This window comes from Heptranchias perlo, chromosome 1, assembly GCF_035084215.1.
Source record: "Heptranchias perlo isolate sHepPer1 chromosome 1, sHepPer1.hap1, whole genome shotgun sequence".
Taxonomy (NCBI): Eukaryota; Metazoa; Chordata; class Chondrichthyes; order Hexanchiformes; family Hexanchidae; genus Heptranchias; species Heptranchias perlo.
The window spans coordinates 163,457,360-163,476,515 of NC_090325.1; the positions used below are offsets into that span (position 1 = coordinate 163,457,360).

Here is a 19,156-nt window from a genome sequence, read left to right on the forward strand (position 1 = left end):
AATCTTGCTCAGTGGGGAAGTGGCATTTCCAGGGCCACATTGCTGTTCAGGGAGTTTCCTAAGGAGAGCAAAATCAGAGATTTGTGGGGCTGGGATTGCATTTCGGCGGGTAAGGGTTGCTCTTTTTAGCTTGTATGACCAAGTTGCAGAATCAGCTGTGGAGGATTGTTTACGCATGCATGGCGGCTGAGATTCAGGCGGTGAGCAGGTATTATCCACCCCCCCCCCCCCCCCGCTTCATAAGTTTACAGGTGAGCTCTGGGACTGAACATAAATGTTTCTGCTTTGCGTGTTGGGGATTTGAACTTTTATGAAGGGGGAGTTGCAGCATGTTTATTTTTCGCAGAATGTCCCACTGCACTTTCTGAAGTCCGTATGTTACTCAAATACCTGATGTTAATTGCTGGAAATCGCAGTCTGTTGCACAGCCATCAGTATGTGTAAGTGAAGGATGATTTACCAAAGTTTCTATATCTAATGTTACCATGACGCATTTAAAATGGAAATCGGCAATGCACAGTACCACTTATAGGTATACCCAGTACTGTAGGTAAATGTTGATACTTTTACAATGTTTTTTTTCCATACAGAGAACCTTACATAGGAATTCATGTATTTCAAAATGGAATGTTGCACACCAATCAGAATTTTTATCATTTTATTATTGGGAGCGTAACTCCCCGACTTTTTAAAGTGTTTCGTCTTGTTCCCTTGTTTGTGTCTCTTCTTGTCACCCATCATCCCTGACTGGATGTGGAGGTTATTCGCCTCTGCCATTGATGTTCTGAAGTCAGTTTTTAGTAGCTGTATGACTCGTCTTTTGGTATCTCCTTTCCCTGCTCCATTCCATTTGTTTGCAGTTGAAAAGCGCCTTCCTGGCACAGCTGTGATCACAGAAACTCAGTGGGTGCAGAATTCTGCTGTTGCACTAATAATATCTGTAATTGAGATTTTATACTGTAATCTATAACTTGTGTTACAAGCATCCAGGGCTTTTTGTTTTTCTTTCATATAAACCATTTTCTCATGGGAGCTGCAGAGGACACAGATGATAAATTGTGGAAAAATTAGGCTTCTAAATGTCCATAAAAATAACATTGCTTGTGGCTGTGTATTTATTTTGATGTGCTGCTGATATAATAGAGCAAACCTTTGTGTAATGTCTATTCATGATAATTTGATTATTGTACTGTATAAGATACGGCACTTGCACAGATGCCTTTAACTTCTAACGCCTTTTACATTCTAGATAGGAGCCATTCGCATTGCTACTTGTAATCTTCATAACCAAGCAGTTGGAGAAGGCGTAAGTGCTGTTATACAAGATGTTCAGCTGAGGCAATATATTGAACAATTTGAAAACTGTAGGCTTGGAATTCAACCCACTGTACTCCGTCGATCATATTGGCTCGAAGCTGGTTCAGTAAATTTTGGATTAATCACTGCAGATGTGGCTTTGGCTGCAGACCATCCTGCAAAACATGAAGTGCAAAGACAATTCTTGGAAACGCATGATAACCGGACTAAAAGGTACCACATACTTGTATTTGTGTGTAGAAGCTATGATCTGCCTCTGTATCAGACAGTAAAATAAATCCCAATACAATTTATGGCCTAATCATGTGATACAATGACCCTTCTTATCTAATTATTTGATACATCAACTGGAGCGACCAGTTGTGACTATCTGCCATGATACCCTGCCATGAACAAAAAAGGAAATGGTAAAATTGTTATTTTTTTTACTTTATAAAGAAGAATGCATTTTAAGATGTGTTCCAAGGCAACACTTAGATAACAATGATAAACTAGATAAGATTCATGGTTAATGATATTTCAACGTCTTGATGAGTTACTACCTCGTAACACGCTCCAGACTCTCTTATGTAAAATATGGATGTATGGATCTGTCTGTCCTATCCTAGATCTAGAGTGTGAAATGTGATCAGGTGAAAAAATGGATATAGGCAGCAAAACGAATATTAGTGATGTTTGACGTATGATGGGCAAACTACTGTTATAAGCCAATTTATTCAAACAAAACATAATTTTCTGGCTGAGTGCTCACCAGTCATACATCCTGTATGCTTCATATGGGAGCATTTTTTTTCTGTTTCCAAAATTACTGTGACATTTGTGGGCATGCAAAAAAATGTGGAATCCAAAATATAATTGGTTTTGAATAAGCTACTAGTGTCCTTGTGATGTTAAGAACTTTGTGCCAAATGTATGTTGGTGGCAGTGCAGCAAACCTAGCATAGAGCAACTGATGTACAGTTTGATTCAGCTCATTCGTCGCTAGTAAGACTACCTAAGTAGCTGGCTCAGCACTGGAGCTGTGCTCTGTTGGATGCAATTTAACAAGAAGACGTGGCACAGTAGCCCAGAAACTGGTGTGTATCATGACTCATGATACTATGGCAATGCATTGAAACTGCCCTGCTGACTTGCTAGTGTATATCCAAACCTCTTCCTTCTACCAATAAACTCCCATTGGTAAGCTAATTTAAGTTAGTGAAGATGGATAAAATGGGCCACACACTGGCTACACAGATTTTCTGCAAAAACACAGTGTGTGTGCAGGAACATAAAAGCGAAGTTAATGCATAATGGTAGTTTTGGAAGAAAGCAGAGTAGCCAGTGGTTGCCCATTTTACCTAATTGCATACGTGTAAGTTTACCAGCATGGGGAATAGGTTGGCCCCGATTGTAACCTGGCTATCGCAAATGAGGCACTGTTATTTAATTTGCCTCATTCATGCAGAATTCCTTAGTATAACAGGGCATCTAGGTATTTTTCTAAAGGGGAGCACAGACAGAAGTAGATTTAAAAGAAGAGTACCCATGAAGTTAAGGATGCAGTGGAGAGGAACTAAAATGAAAGAGAACACCTGTGTGAAATAGATAATATTTCATTGATATAGGGCATAAGCCAAATTAAAAAGTACCTGAGGGAAATAAAAAGTAAAACAAATTACCTAAGGGAGGTCAAAATTAAAAGGGAGCACCAGATATAAGGAAACTCAAATAGGAGCACCTGAGATTAAAAAGATCTAAGACTATAGTGGGAGTTGTGTATAGGACCCCTGGCAGCAGCTCTGAAGTGCTAGATTGTATAAATGCAGAGATTAGACAAGCGTGTAAGAAAGGCATAGTGGTCTTAATGGGGGACTTTAACCTTCACATAGATTGGGAAAAGCAGACTAGCAACTGTCAGAAAGGTAGTGAATTTCTTGAGTGTGTCCGGGATAGTTTTCTACAGCAGTATGTCCCAGAGGCAACAAGGGGGCAAGCCATACTAGATTTAGTAATGAGTAATGAACCAGATTTAATTAACAGCTTAACTGTGCGTGAACACCTATCCAGTAGCGATCATAACATAATCGAGTTCAATGTAGTGTTTGAAAGGGAAAAAAGTGAATCAGCTGCTAAGATTCTAGACTTAGGTAAGGCCAACTTCAATGGGATGAGACAGAGACTGTCCACAGCAAACTGCGCAAATCTGTTAATGGGTAAAACGACTGATGATCAGTGGGAAATGTTTAAAGAAACATTTAACGTGATACAGAACCGGTTTATATCCCTGAGGGGCAAAAACTCTACTTGCCAAAAAAAACAGCCATGGACAACTAAAGAGGTAAGGGACAGTATAAGATGCAAGGAAAGGGCATACAAAAAGGCAAAAAATGGCACAGATCCTGGCGAATGGGAAAGATACAAAGATCAACAAAGGGTCACAAAACAGATAGTAAGAGCTACAAAAAGAGAGTATGAAAAGAAACTTGCAAGGGATATCAAAACCAATACAAAGAACTTTTATAGTTATATTAGAAAAAAGAGGGTGGTCAGGAGCAGTGTTGGCCCCTTAAAAACTGAAAGTGGTGATATTGTCATTGACAATGGGGAAATGGTGGACATGTTGAATAATTACTTTGCTTCAGTATTTACAGTAGAAAAAGAGGATAGCATGCCGGAAATCCCCAAAAAACTAATATTGAATCGGGGACAGGGACTCGATAAAATTAACAAAAGTAAAGCAACAGTAATGAAGAAAATAATAGCACTAAAGAGTGACAAGTCCCCAGGACCAGAAGGTTTCCATCCCAGGGTTTTAAAGGAAGCAGGTGAGCACATTGCAGATGCCCTAACTATAATCTTTCAAAGTTCTCTAGATTCAGGAACTGTCCCTCTAGATTGGAAAATTGCACATGTCACTCCGCTTTTTGAGAAAGGAGAGAGAGGGAAACCGGGGAATTATAGACCAGTTAGCCTAACATCTGTTGTGGGGAAATTGCTGGAGTCTATAATTAAGGATAGGGTGACTGAACACCTTGAGAATTTTCAGTTAATCAGAGAGAGCCAGCATGGATTTGTGAAAGGTAGGTCGTGACTGACAAACCTGATGGAATTTTTTGAAGAGATGACTAAAGTAGTGGACAGGGGAATGGATGTTATTTATATGGACTTCCAGAAGGCATTTGATAAGGTCCCACATAAGAGACTGTTAGCTAAGTTAGAAGCCCATGGAATCGAGGGAAAAGTACGGACTTGTTTAGGAATTTGGCTGAGCGAAAGGCAACAGAGAGTAGGGGTAATAGGTAAGTATTCACATTGGCAGGATGTGACTAGTGGAGTCCCGCAGGGATCTGTCTTAGGGCCTTAATTACTCACAATATTTATTAACGACTTAGATGAAGGCATAGAAAGTCTCATATCTAAGTTTGCCGATGACACAAAGATTGGTGGCATTGTAAGCAGTGTAGATGAAAACATAAAATTACAAAGTGATATTGATAGATTAGGTGAATGGGCAAGATTGTGGCAAATGGAATTCAATGTAGACAAATGTGAGGTCATCCACTTTGGATCAAAAAAGGATAGAACAGGGTACTTTCTAAATGGTAAAAAGTTAAAAACAGTGGATGTCCAAAGGGACTTAGGGGTTCAGGAACATAGATCATTGAAGTGTCATGAACAGGTGCAGAAAATAATCAATAAGGCTAATGGAATGCTGGCCTTTATATCTAGAGGACTAGAGTACAAGGGGGCAGAAGTTGTGCTGCAGCTATACAAAACCCTGGTTAGACCGCATCCTGGAGTACTGTGAGCAGTTCTGGGCACCGCACCTTCGGAAGGACATATTGGCCTTGGAGGGAGTGCAGCGTAGGTTTACTAGAATGATACCTGGACTTCAAGGATTAAGTTACGAGGAGAGAAGACACAAATTGGGGTTGTATTCTCTGGAGTTTCGAAGGTTAAGGGGTGATCTGATCGAAGTTTATAAGATATTAAGGGGAACAGATCGGTTGGATGGAGAGAAACTATTTTCGCTGGTTGGGGATTCTAGGAGTAGGGGGCACAGTCTAAAAATTAGAGCCAGACCTTTCAAGAGTGAGATTAGAAAACATTTCTACACACAAAGGGTGGTAGAAGTTTGGAACTCTCTTCCTCAAACGGCAATTGATACTAGCTCAATTGCTAAATTTAAATGTGAGATAGATGGCTTTTTGGCAACCAAAGGTATTAAGGGATATGGGCCAAAGGCAGGTATATGGAGTTAGATCACAGATCAACCATGATCTTATCAAATGGCGGAGCAGGCACGAGGGGCTGAATGGCCTCCTCCTGTTCCTATGTTCCTATGAAAGTTAAACCAAAAGAGACACTGGGAGAAATATCAGAAGGAAGGGAAACAACTATGAGAAGGAAAACTAAGGTTGCAATCCTGAGGTGTGTTTGCTGTGGGATATTCACAAATGAGAAAGGTGAATATAATAAAGCGGCGAAGAGATGTGGAAACTGTCTTGCTAACCAGTACAATTAAAGAAAGAGATATGGCCTTAGAGAGCAAGTTACAAGAACTTAAAATGTCAGACAGAAGTGAGGGGATTTCTGAGAGTGACTGGATAGCTTTAGATTTATTAAATGAGTCATCTCAGGTAAATGATATGGCCAGGCGAACATTCAGAGCTTGGAGCTGGAGAACTGTGCAGCCAGGTTGCTCGAGGAACAATTGCTGAAAGAAACCAACGTAATGGTGATAATGGATGGATTAAAGTTTATAAAAGGAGCAAGAAATGTATGAAACCCTGTGAAGCTACCCAAGAGATTACATTAGCAAACAGTTACTAGGCACTATCCAATGTTGCAGAATGATACATGGTCCCAGAAGTGAAGGTAGTTAGAAAACCAGAGGGTACAGCTTGGACAAAGACACACTTTGCAGGCCACAGAGAGGTTGCAGTCAGAGGCGATTCTTTGCTTGGGAAAGTAGATAGTCACATGTCATAATGACAGTACCTTAATGATGTGTTAGAAGGGGGCAGGTAGAAACCAGTGGTGGTAGTCCACGTAGGGGTGAATGACCTGGGGAGAAATAATATTGGTGTCTTAAAAGCCACAAATCTAAGGATTGGCTCAAAACTGAAAGATAGAGGATGCAAAGTAATGTTCACTGCTATACTTCCAGTATGTGGAGATGCCGGTGATGGACTGGGGTTGACAATTGTAAACAATTTTACAACACCAAGTTATAGTCCAGCAATATTATTTTAAATTCACAAGCTTTCGGAGGCCACCTCCTTCCTCAGGTGAACGATGTGGAAATGAAAAATAATACTTCCAGTATTAAGAGAAGGTGGGGAGTCCTCCTAAAGAATTGAGGAGGTAAACGAGTGGCTAGCAGCCTGGTAGTACAACAATGTTACCTTCATAAATAACTGGGAATCTTTACAGAACAAAAAGGAGTATTGCAGGAGAGATGGGCTGCACTTAAACCAAGCAGGGCCAAAGAGACTTGCAAGGAACATTGAGACAGCAATAGAAAATCATTTAAACTTGACATGTTGGGTGGGGGAGTGTAGGGAGGAAACAGGGACCACAGATGAGACAGATCGTAAGGTAGAAGGCAGTTAACAGGTATGTATGGACACAGATAACCAGAGAGATACATGAATAGGCAGACTTGGGGGAATATGAGAGGAGACAAATCTATAATATGTATACATACGAATGCTGGAAGCATTAGAAATAAGATGCTGGATCTGGAGGCAGTTGTAGCAGGGGGAACTGTGATGTGGTGACAATACCAGACCAGAGGATGGAAAAGAATACAATAATAGTCAGGAGTATAATGTGTTTAGAAATTACAGATTGGCAAAAAAGGAGCTGGTGTAGCCCTATATGCTCGGGGATACCTGGGAGGTAAAAGAAGCTAATGTTCGCAGGGGGGTGGAAAGCTGCAAGATGAAATACTCTTGGTAGACATCACTAATGCTACAAAATCTAAGCTAACACTGGGAGTATGCTGTAGACTACTAGGCCAATATAAAAATAGGGGTAATTGCTCTATGATGATAGGTAGGATGTGTGAGAACAGGAAAGCTATTTTAATGGGCGTTTTCAATCAATGAAATAAAAACTGGAAAACCCCAAGTTGTTTAGAGTCAGAGTTGGTAGATGTAGTGCATGATTGCTTTTTGACTCAGTGTATCAATGAAGCCATAAGAGGCAATGCTCATCTTGATCTGGTATTCGTAAATGACGCAGAAAATGTATCGGAAATGGAAATTGTTGCATCCCTGAAGGGCAACAATCATAGAATGATGAAGTTTAACATAATGTGGGAGCAAGAAATGCCTAAAACTAAGAGTTAGTACATAACCGGGCTAAATTCTATGAAATGAGAGAACAATTAAAACAAATAGATTGGCGGAGGTTATTCAACAACACTTCAGTAAAAGGACACCTTTTAAAGGTATAATGCTGACCATGCAGGATAAATACATTCCTAAAACCCGCAAGCTCAGACTAAACAAACCTGACTAAATGGATCAGCAAACAAATTAAAAATGAGATGAAAGGAAGATGGCATGTACAAATTTAAGTGCTGAAAGCAGTGCAAAAAAGAGACACAAGGCGAATCCCCAGTGTCAGGGTTATGAGAAAAGAGTGGATAAACACTTTTTTCAGCCTGGAAATGAGACATCTGATAGATGATATAATAGAGGTATGTAAGATTATCAAGAGTATAGAAAAAGTTATCTCAGAATATTACTTTAAATTAAACCATAGGAGTAATGAAGGGAGCACAGATTTAAACTGGAGAGGGGAACTTAATTGGACAGATATCAAAGTGTTTGTTCATACAGATGTGATCAACATCTAGAATAAACTTCCAAATAGAGTGGTGAAAGAGCAGTAGAGTCAAAAACCCTGGAATTACTTACAGTTGGATGCTACAATGGGGAGATGTAAGGATCTGTGGATGGATGAATCAAGATAGGCTGAATGGCTTTCCTCATCCATAATTATTTTGTGATTAGTGCCTGGTACTGCCAAAAAGCAATTTCCTGTAAAAGCTGAGGAGTGCCATCAACAGGTACTTGGTGGTATTGTGGACTGTAAGTGGATAGCAGAGTACATTTGTGAAATTAATTTCAGTTTAAACTTAATTGTCATGGTTCTGCAGTGAAGTTTGGGTTATTGCAAATAATCATAAACATTCAATAATGCTCTTAACTTTAAGATTTAGGCATCATCATTCTAATCAATTGACCAAGCAAAAAGTGAATAGTTTAGCACTTGGAAGCCTCAATCATTCAATATTTCTGTAATATATGCATACATGTAAAATTGTAAATACATAATATATACAAATTTTATATCTATATTCAAATACACAAAATAGTCAACTTAATTTCATTACTATAATTATGAATCTTAACACATCAGAGGATTGATTTGGTACTAGATTCTTAGAATTTTCACTTTGCATCCAAGCTACCTGTTTATGTACAATTTTATGAGACAAAATGTACTTCTCACCGGGACATTCTGGTCTGGTTTGTCCAGCTAAAGACAAGCCAAATCTAGGCAAAAATTCATCTTTGAGATTAATTGTTATTGGATTATGGATAGATGTTTTATTTTTTTAATGACATTTTTACATATATGATTCTCCTGAGTAATCACACAAGGCAGTTCTGATGTAAAAAGTGCAATTTCAAGAATATAAAGCTGCCCACTTTAGAACAATTGAAAGTATGGAAACCAACTTTTTAATTTAATTAATTACCGTTGATCAATTTTCTCATTTCGCTCTCAGAATTTATTCTCAGTTTATGATGGATATTGTTGACTTCACATTAACAACCTTATTGCATAATAATGAAAGATTCTGCTCTGGTATTCCTATGCATGGTCTGATACTGATTATATAATATAACTGTGTACATCTTTCAAATCTAAATGAAACAACTTATCCCTGTTGCAGAAGCTTTTTAGTTTACAAAAAAAATGCTTCTTATACCCAGCATTTCATAAGATTATGGGTGGCAAGAAAAAAACTTCAGTTGGCAGAGGACCAGTGCAAAATCCCCAACTGAGAATACATAAAAAGAAGAGATAAAGAGTAGTTGAGCCATATGAACCAGGAAGATCTTGGGTTTAGTCTCTGGATTTGTTCAGTTAATTGATCTCGGCCACTGTGGCAATAGCGGTGAGGAGAAATCAGCAAAGGTTCCTGCTGCTGATTGCTACCTGGTGACCTGTTCTGGAATGTGCGTGTGGACATCAGATGGGGACAAGATCAGGTGCCTCCCCTGGTTGAATTGTGCTTCTGTGCTCGCAGTCTTGGTTCACATGAAGAATGGCCACATTGGTGAGGTACTGAAGGGTGCCCATCACCTGTGGAACCAGACTGCTTGTAGGAGTCAACCACCTATGGAGGGGAGGAGAGAACTTGGCAGAAATTGAAGGAAAGAAAAAATGAAATTAAACTGACAGTGATATGGCTCCTACCAATCTTGAGATGGAAGAATTGTGTAAGTATTATCTTTTTATCTTTGATGTGATGCTGGTTAGTGTGGAAGAAAACCAGAATGTGGTCAGAAGCAAAATTAACACACGCATCCATAATGTAATGATAGCAGTGAGTTTAAAGAGGCTCGTTTATCTAGTGTTTAGCACTTTGCTCCACCAGTGTCCTACACAGTCAAAAGTGCACATTTTCTCCCAGATTACCTTTCAGCATATTTTGCAGGTGGAAGCTGCATTGTTTCAAATTGAACAGATAATGATTTGACTGTAGATTACTATTATGGGTTCTTTGCCTTAAGCTGACATTGTGCATTCTTTCATATAGACTATGGTTTCTCTGGCCGGATGATGATGTCAAAAATAAACGAGGCAAGAACAAGTGTGGGTGCCTTAGTGGTTGTAAGTTCTATGCAGGCAATGCCTCAGGACTGGACTTCTTCAAACTGGATGAAATGACCCCGTCCACCAGCTCTGCTTTCTCTACTATAAACACAGAATCTGATATGTTCTACGGACAGTCACTGCTGCAGCCAAATGAATGGATTATCACTAAGGACGTTTCAAAGACTGCAGACGGTAAGTTCCTGCGTAAAATTAATTTTTTTTGTGATTTCCAAGAATATCCTTCTAAAGTTTATGTCTTTCTCTTCCACGTTTCCTTACTTAGTCTGATGCATTAAAAAAAACCAATCTTAATATAGTGTGTGCAGTATAATGCTTTATAACTGTTTGCACTTGTGCATTTTACAAGTCTTCATGGCTTCTTAAACGAGATTTTTTTTTAACATTCTGATTTAAAATTAAAATATTAGACAACGAGAAAGTAATAGAAGAAATTCTGTGTTGACAATACCTATATTCTGGTTGTTTAGGTAAAACAAATGGGACAAAAAGAAAAGAATGGGACTCCAGATCACTGGGAACTGATTCGGAGAGGAAGAACCAGCACCACAGTTTGCAGGTCGCTTTACGATCTCACAGTTCAACATCCTCATCTGAAGAAAACAGTAGTTCTACTGCTGCACTCCCTCTGTTGGCAAGTGAAAAAAACAGTCCTTCCTCTAATGCTGATGACAGCATTATACAGATGCGTAGTCCTGTTTTGAGCACAAACATAGAGGAAACTAATGGAAAGTAAGTTAATTTTATTTATAAACTGTAGGTCTTTCCAGATTAAAGATCAGAATTAGATATATTATATTGAACTTTCCAATACTGAACAATTATAATGTTATTCATTTGCGTTGTTGTATGAGTGATAGAATGCTATTTAATGCCTATGATTCCTGATATGGCAAGCTCCTGATGCCAATGTTGCCAGCAGGTGGAGTGATGTTAGACAGCGGGGTGAGGGGGGGGGTAACTTTAACCCCCAAGAATAGGTGGGAGGTAAGAATTTCAGCTTTTGCCAGCGCAACCGCAACCCGGCTCCAACGTGGGCGTATTTGGATGCGTGCACACAGCCGAATCTCAGTAGTCACATCCCCATATTAATGCCGGCGGGCGAATCATTAAGTGGCAATTTATCTACTTGAGATAATTAAGGTAGGTTTATTCTTATTTAATGTTACATCTAAAGGTGATTAACGGCTCCAGGATAGCTTTACTGGGGCTCACGAATCTCACCAGGTGAAATGAAGCGAGAACCGCTCCTAAGTGCCTTTGCTGCTTGTGGACAAGGAGGAACAAGTGCGTTTCCTCCAGGCCCAACAAACTTACCTGCCACGATCGGATCCCCGCGATTGACCAATCTCCCCGATGTGAGATCCCTCCCCCCCCCCCCCCCATCCCATGACAATTCCTCCCGACCGCCGATCACCACCAATGTCCCCCACGGTCCCGCCCCACGATCTCCACCGTGCATCAGAAAGCCTTCCCCTTGGCTCGGCATCGGCGCCCACCCCCTCCCCTGCCTTGACTGTAGGGCCTGACCTTGATTTCTTGTTCCCCCGGCGATCTACATAAGAACATAAGAAATAGGAGCAGGAGTAGGCCAATCGGCCCCTCGAGCCCGCTCCGCCATTCAATAAGATCATGGCTGATCTGATCCTAACCTCAAATCTAAAGAACACAAGAAGTAGGAACGGGACCCGGCCACTCAGCCCCTGGGCCTGCTCCGCCACCCACAGGGCCTTGACCGATCCGAACTCAGCTTCATGTCCAATTTCCTGCCCGCTCCCCGTAACTCCTAATTCCCTTTACTTCTAGGAAACTGTCTATTTCTGTTTTAAATTTATTTAATGATGTAGCTTCCACATCCTCTTGCATCCTTTCCTCTTCTCCGATCCCTGGCTGCTTTCCCTCCGGACAGGGAGCCAGCTTGTCAATCTGGCTGGCTGTCGCACGGGAAACCCGGAAGGAAAAGTAATTGCCTTCAAGAAGAAAATTGGGACTGTTTTGCATTTGTGTTTTCTTGATTATGGGCTGGTTGCCTACCTTTTGGTCAGAGAATTGGTGGACGAAGCAAACATAAATAGGAAAGATCAGTTTTTTAAAAAAAAAAATCACATTTTGTTTTTTTTAGTGGTCCAACAGATGTTTCAGGAAGCACTCCAGTTTCTCCCAAAAATCAAGATAGATCCTTAGTCCATTCTCCTTTGAAACGACAGGCCTCTGTCTCTTCTACACGGCTTGGAAGCACTAAAAGTTTATCAGCAGCCATTTTCGGTGAGCGGCAACCTGCAGCAATGGGTGTACAATTCACCAGCGAAGTGTCCCGCAGTGATGAGAATGTTTTGGATTCTCCTCGTCAGAGGAGGAGCTTTGGATCCTTCCCCTTCACTCCATCAGCAGATTCTAACACTTTCCATCAGTATCGATCAGTCGACTCCAGCATATCTGTGGCTGACAGTGAGGCATACTTTTCAGCAGCTGAGGACTTCGATCCAGTTAGTAGTGATGAAGGTCCAGGAACCTACCCAGGAAGAAAGAAGAGGCGTCGTACCCAAGCAGTTGACTATAGCAGGAGTACAATTTATCATAGTGTCGAAGGACCATTAAATACTTCTGTTAATGGAGAAAACCAAGAGCTGAACAGCTATCCTATAAAAGCTCATGCCTCTCAGGCCTCTTTTGTATCAGCTCTTGAAGGGGAAGAGGAGTCAATTGACCATATATACACTGTAGAAGGAGAAAAAGCTGTGGATAGCAGACAGTTATCGAGTCAGCAGATTGTGATGTCTTGTTACCTAAATTATCTTACACAGCTGCAGGTGTCCAACTGGTCAGTAAAACAGCCAACAAACAAGAGAACCTCAAAATCTTCACTGCATCGCCCTCTGGACCTTGATACACCAACCAGTGAAGAGAGCTCTTCTTCATTTGACCAGCTTTCTGTTCCTATGTTTAAGGTTGGTAACCGTTTCTATAATAATAATGCATTCTTTGTCATTTGTTAGACTTCCACATACACATAGCAATTGCTTTTATCCATAGGGAAATCCACACTCAAGGAGAGATCAACAACAACAACTACTTGCACTTATATAGCATCTTTAACATAGAAAATGTTCTAAGGCACTTCACAGAGACGTAATCTGACAAAAATGGATGCTGAGACAAAGAAGGAGACATGAGTTTTAAGAAGGAAGAGAGAGAGGGGTGGAGGAATTAAAGAGGGAATTTCAGAATGTAGGAGGCATGGCTGCTAATGGTGGGAAGAAAGGAGTGAGGGATGCACAAGATGCCAGAGTCAGAGGAATGAACATTTGGTGGGGGGAGGGGTTGGTTGTAGATCTGGAGGAGGTTACAAAAATAAGGTAGAGCAAGGCCATGATGGAATTTAAATAAGAGGATGAGAATTTTAAATTTGAGGCCCCATCTGCCCTTGCTGGTGACATAAAAGATCCCAGAGCACCATTTTGAAGAGGAGCAGGGGAGTTCTCACTCATGTCCTGGCCTATATTTATCCCTCAACTAACATCACTAAAATGGATTATCTGGTCATTATCACAATGCTGTTTGTGGGTCCTTGCTGTGCGCAAATTGACTGCCACGTTTCCTACATTACAACAGTGATTACATTTCGAAAGTACTTCATTGGCCATAAAGTGCTTTGGGACATTGAGGTTGTGAAAGGTGCCATATAAATGCAAGTCTTTCTTTCTTATTGGGAGACTGGGAGCCATTGTAGGTCAGCAAGAACAGGAATGAGGAAGTCAATTGCTGTTTGTTACAGAATTTTCATACATATGGTCATCTTCATTCTTTTTTCTATACACAATGGAGAGATTGTGGAACTCACTGCCACATGGTTCAAGCAGATAACATTGATGCATACAGGAGGGAGAAGAAAATAGAGGGATACAGGGACAGGGTGGGAAGACTCAATTAGAGTGGGAGAAGGCTTGTGTGGAGTATAAACACCAGCATAGACCAGCTGGGCCAAATTACCTGTTTCTATGCTGTAGATTCTATGTGATACTGTGATACTGTCAGGAGTGGAATATATAAGAGACTGTTAGCATTGGAATATATGTGGTATTGTTAAGAGCAGAATGTATGCAGTACTGTTTGGACTAGAACTATAGATGTTTACAGCATAGAAGGAAGCCATTTGGCCCATCATGTGTGGCTCTTGGTTACAGCAATCCAAAACTAAATGTGTTATGATGAAAGGTCATCGACCTGAAACATTAACTCTGTTTCTATCTCCACAGATGCTGTCTGTCCTGCTGAGTTTCCAACATTTTCTGTTGTTATTTCAAAACTAATCCCACTGCCCCATGCTCTCTTCATAGCTCTATATCTTTCTTCTCTTCAAATATTTATCCAATTTTCCCTTAAAAGGTGGAATGGTCTCTGTCTCAATCACTCTGGTGGCAAACCCGCTGTGTAAAAAAAACTTCTGCTAACCTCTCTCCAGACTTTCTTAGTGATCATTTTAAATTGATGGCCCTAGGTCACTGATTCCCCAACCAGAGGAAATAGTCTTTTCCATCAAAACTCTTCATAATTTTTTTTAAAACCTCTGTTAAATCTCCTCATTGCCTACTCTGTTCCAGTAAAAATAATCTCAGTATTTCGAGTATCATATAGTTCCCATCCCTGCCCTCAGCTTGTTGAATCTGCACAGTATGCTGTCTATCCTTTCTATAATGGAACATCCAAAACTGCGCACACTGCTTTGACTGTGGCCTAATCGATGTTTTGTACAAGTTTATCATTACTCTTGTACTCTGTGCTTTTCCTTTATAAAACCCAAAAGGCTGTTATCTACCTGAACTCACACTTTAAGGGATTTATGTATTTGAACTCCTACATCTCTGTTCATCCACATTCAGCATCTTTCTATTGAATGGATACGCTCATTCTTTCAAAAGCAAAGTACTGTGGATGCTGGAAATCTGAAAAAAAACAGGAAATGCTGGAAATACTCAGCAAGTCAGGTAGCATCTGTGGGAGAAAGAAACAGAGTTAACGTTTCAGGCCGATGACACTGAGTCAGAACTCTAATTCATTATTCTTTACAAAATGCATTAATTCACAGTTATCCACATTAAATTGTATCTGCCACCTGTCTGCCTACTCTACTAACTTGTTTTTGTTGTCTTGAAGTCTTTCATAGTCCTCATCACTTATTGCCAACCCCCTACTTTAGTGCATCAGCAATTTTCAAGATTTAATGCTCCCTATGCCCAAGTCCAAATCATCTATATATACACCAAGAACAAGAGTGAACCCAGCACTAACCTCTGAGGTACACCATCCCCAATCTGAGCAATACCCATTTACTCTATCTTTGTTTCCTGTCCATCAAACAACTTTTTATCCATTCTGCTGCATTTCCTCTTATAGCATACCCCTGAATTTTTCTCATGAGCCTCTTGTGAGGCAACTTATCAAACACCTTCTGAAAATCTGTGTGCACTACATCAGCTACATTCCCTTTATTTACCTAATCAATCATCTCTTCGAAAAGAACTGTTAAATTTGTCAAACAGAACTTGCATTCAACAAATCTGTGTTGGCTGCCCTTGAAATAAAGCTTCTAAATGCTCGCTCATTTTATCTCGAATTATGAATTCTAAGAGTTTGTTCCCAACTGACATTACACTAACTGGTCTGTAGTTACTGGTTTGTTCTTTTCTCCCTCCTTGAACAACGGTGTTACACTGACTACTCTCCAGTTCCATGGCACAATTTTCATATTTAAGGAGGATTGAAGAGTTGATGGCAGAGTCTTTGCTATCTTCTCTCGGATCTCCTTCAGCAGCCCAGGGTGCATGCGTGCAATCATGGCCTAGTGATTTATCCATCTAAATCCATAGGAAGACAGCAGAAGCACTGGTGTGGAAGGTGGTAACGTCAGAACAGATGTGACGGAGAAACTGGGAGAAGAGAATAGAGTCCTTACAGGAAATAGTCCTTTCTCGCCCCGAACTGGAAAATTTCATCAACTTTGTTTCCAATTTCCCTCACCTTCACGTGGTCCATCTCCGACTCTTCCCTTCCCTTCCTTGACTTCTCTATCTATTTCTGGGGATCGACTATCAACCAATATCTATTATAAGCCCACCGACTCCCACAGCTACCTTGATTACACTTCCTCCCACCCCACTTCCTGTAAGGACTCTTTATGCCCTTCTCCCAGTTTCTCCGTCGTATCTGATCTGACTATACCACCTTCCATACCAGTGCTTCCGATATGTCTTCCTTTTTCCTCAACCGAGGATTCCCCTCCACTGTAATTGACAGGGCACTCGACCGTGTCCATCCTATTTCCCGCACTTATGCCTTCACCCCTTCCCTTCCCTCCCAGAACCATGATGAGGTTCTCCTTGTCCTCACCTTCCAACCCACCAGCCTCCACATTCAACGCATCATCCTCCGCCATTTCCGTCACCTCCAGCGCGATCCCACCACCAGACACATCTACCCCTTCCCTCCCCTTTCAGCATTCTGAAGGGACTGCTCCCTCCGCGACACCCTGGTCCACTCTTCCATCACCCCCAACACCTGCTGTCCTCCCTAAGGCAGCTTCCCGTGCTAGCGCAGGAGATGCAACACCTGCCCCTTCACCTCCTCCCTTCCCACCGTCCAGGGCCCCAAACACTCCTTCCAGGTGAAACAGCATTTTACATGTACTTCTTTCAATTTAGTCAATACTGTATCCGCTGCACACAATGTGGTCTCCTCTACATTGGGGAGACCAAACGCGGACTGGGTGATCGCTTTGCTGAACACCTCTGCTCTGTCCGCAAGTGTGACCGTGATCTGCCGGTCGCTTGCCGTTTTAATTCCCCTTCCCACTCCTACTCTGACCTCTCTGTCCTTGGCCTCTTACACTGTTTCAATGAGGCTCAGTGTAAGCTCGAGGAACAGCACCTCATCTTTCATTTAGACACCGTACAACCTTCCGGACTCAACATTGATTTCATTAACTTCAGATCATAACCACTACTCCCATTTTTTTCGGTCAGCTGGTGCTGGTAATGGTTCTGCTGCTGCCATTTACAGCTACTCCTGATCAATCTTTATTTCTTAACCTGTCCCATTACCACCTTCCTTGCCTTGCACCATCATCCCTTTTGTCATTTAATCACTCGTGCCCTCAACCCTATTACAGACCTTCCCTTTTGTTCTTTCCTCCCCTCCCCTTCCTTCCCCCCTTTTTCCTGTGCTCTGTACTTGCTCAAAAGCTTTAACTCTTTTAACATGTTCCAGTTCTGACGAAAGGTCTTCGACCTGAAACGTTAACACTGTTTCTCCACAGATGCTGCCTGACTTGCTGAGCTTCTCCAGCATTTTCTGTTTTTATTCCTTTTCTACAGTTATCTCTAACAGTTATTCCATATCCTTCTCTACTATATTCATACTGCCACCGTCATTTGTAAAAATAAATATTTAAAAATATTTAATATCTCTGTTCTAATTCCATTCTCCACAATTAGATCATTTTCTTTATCCCAGTGTGGTTTTACCATTTCTTAACTTTTTTTAAAATTTTCGTCCTATTTTCTTTTATATTATATGCTAGCCTTTTTATATTCTCTTGCTTCTAATCTTTTCACATCTCCACTATACCTTCTGTATTCTTCATTATTTTCTTCAGTATTCTTAGCCTTAATTTTATCATATGCCTCCCTTTTTAAGATTCAGTTTAATCTCTCTATCAATGGAACTCAATTCTTTGATCATTCCCTTTTCACTTTATAGGAATATTTTTTTTGTGCTCTATCCATTTCGTATTTGAAGATTTCTCACAGCTGTTGATAATTTTTCTGCCCAGTTAATTTGGGCCCGATCCTTTCTTGCTGAACTTTGCTTTTTTCCAGTCCAGCACCGTTATCTTCGACACTTCATTTTCCTTTTCTGTTCTTATATTTCAACTTATGTTGTGGTCACTATTTCATGTTGTCATATCAGTTACCAACCCCTACAGACTGTTGACCCTCTTAGTCTTCCTCTCCTTAATCCGGTCAGCACGTGGCACAGGACCTAATCAGGAGATTGTCACCCAAGAGTTCTTGTTTTGTTTAATCTAGTGTCTAACTCCTTAAACTCCTTCTGAAATACCTCAAATGTTCTTCTATCTATATCATTTGTTCCAATATGGACCACATCTTTTGGCTGCTGTATTTCCCTTCTGAGAAGTTTTTTCTCCTGGCGCAAGGGAAGCAACATAGCATTCGAGATACCCAATCATGACTGCAAAAAAAAAAGTTTATTTCCCCGAATATAGAATCTCTCACTACAACCACACTTCTGTTCTTCGTCAATCTGCCTCTCATCCCCTTGGACACTTCATTGCTTCATGTTGCCACAATGTTGCTTAGGACAACCTTTTTACTGTTACTGCCCACCTCTACTTGTCCAACGCTCTATCAATTGGACATTTCAGTAATGTGAGTTCCCTGAATCTGCACGTCCTGACTCCTTCTGCTGCCCCTGTAGATGGTCACATTTTTCTCTTTCTACACTCTCCATATGCCTTAAACTCTCTAGGACTGCCTCTTGGGTGATTGCATTCTGGAGATTATGATCCAGAAACCCCTTGTCCTCCCTGATGTTGTGAAGCGTGTCGAATTGCTCTTTGAGCAGAGGTCTGCTGCTGTAGGGACTCACTTTTCCTATGCTTAGTGCAAACATGCTGACTCTTATATTGATGACCCATGAATCACATGCTACACACATGGAAGGTACCCTGCGCTGCCACGCCTGTCTAACTTAAAAATGTGGGTATGTAGGTAGTGTTAGCTTGAACTCCCACAAGCGCCAAATTTTCCCAAGAATCAAACTCTGCTTACTCACTTCAGACACATTAATTATAAAAAGAAAATCTCTTGTCCAAATGCACCTCAATGCTGAACACCTTCCAAGGCTAAATTCCTGGTGA

General features: G+C 40.9%; 1 protein-coding gene across 8 annotated transcripts in view; it reads left to right on the forward strand.

Annotated features, from left to right (window-relative positions):
• kiaa1109 (KIAA1109 ortholog) overlaps positions 1–19,156 on the forward strand; it is a 460,818-nt gene that overhangs the window by 164,114 nt on the left and 277,548 nt on the right. For all 8 annotated transcript variants that reach the window (XM_067993249.1, XM_067993258.1, XM_067993276.1 and 5 more), the window contains 4 exons: positions 1,250–1,530; positions 10,145–10,395; positions 10,692–10,953; positions 12,344–13,169. In XM_067993249.1, the coding sequence (XP_067849350.1) occupies positions 1,250–1,530; positions 10,145–10,395; positions 10,692–10,953; positions 12,344–13,169 (1,620 nt within the window). The remainder of the gene's footprint in view (positions 1–1,249; positions 1,531–10,144; positions 10,396–10,691; positions 10,954–12,343; positions 13,170–19,156) is intronic.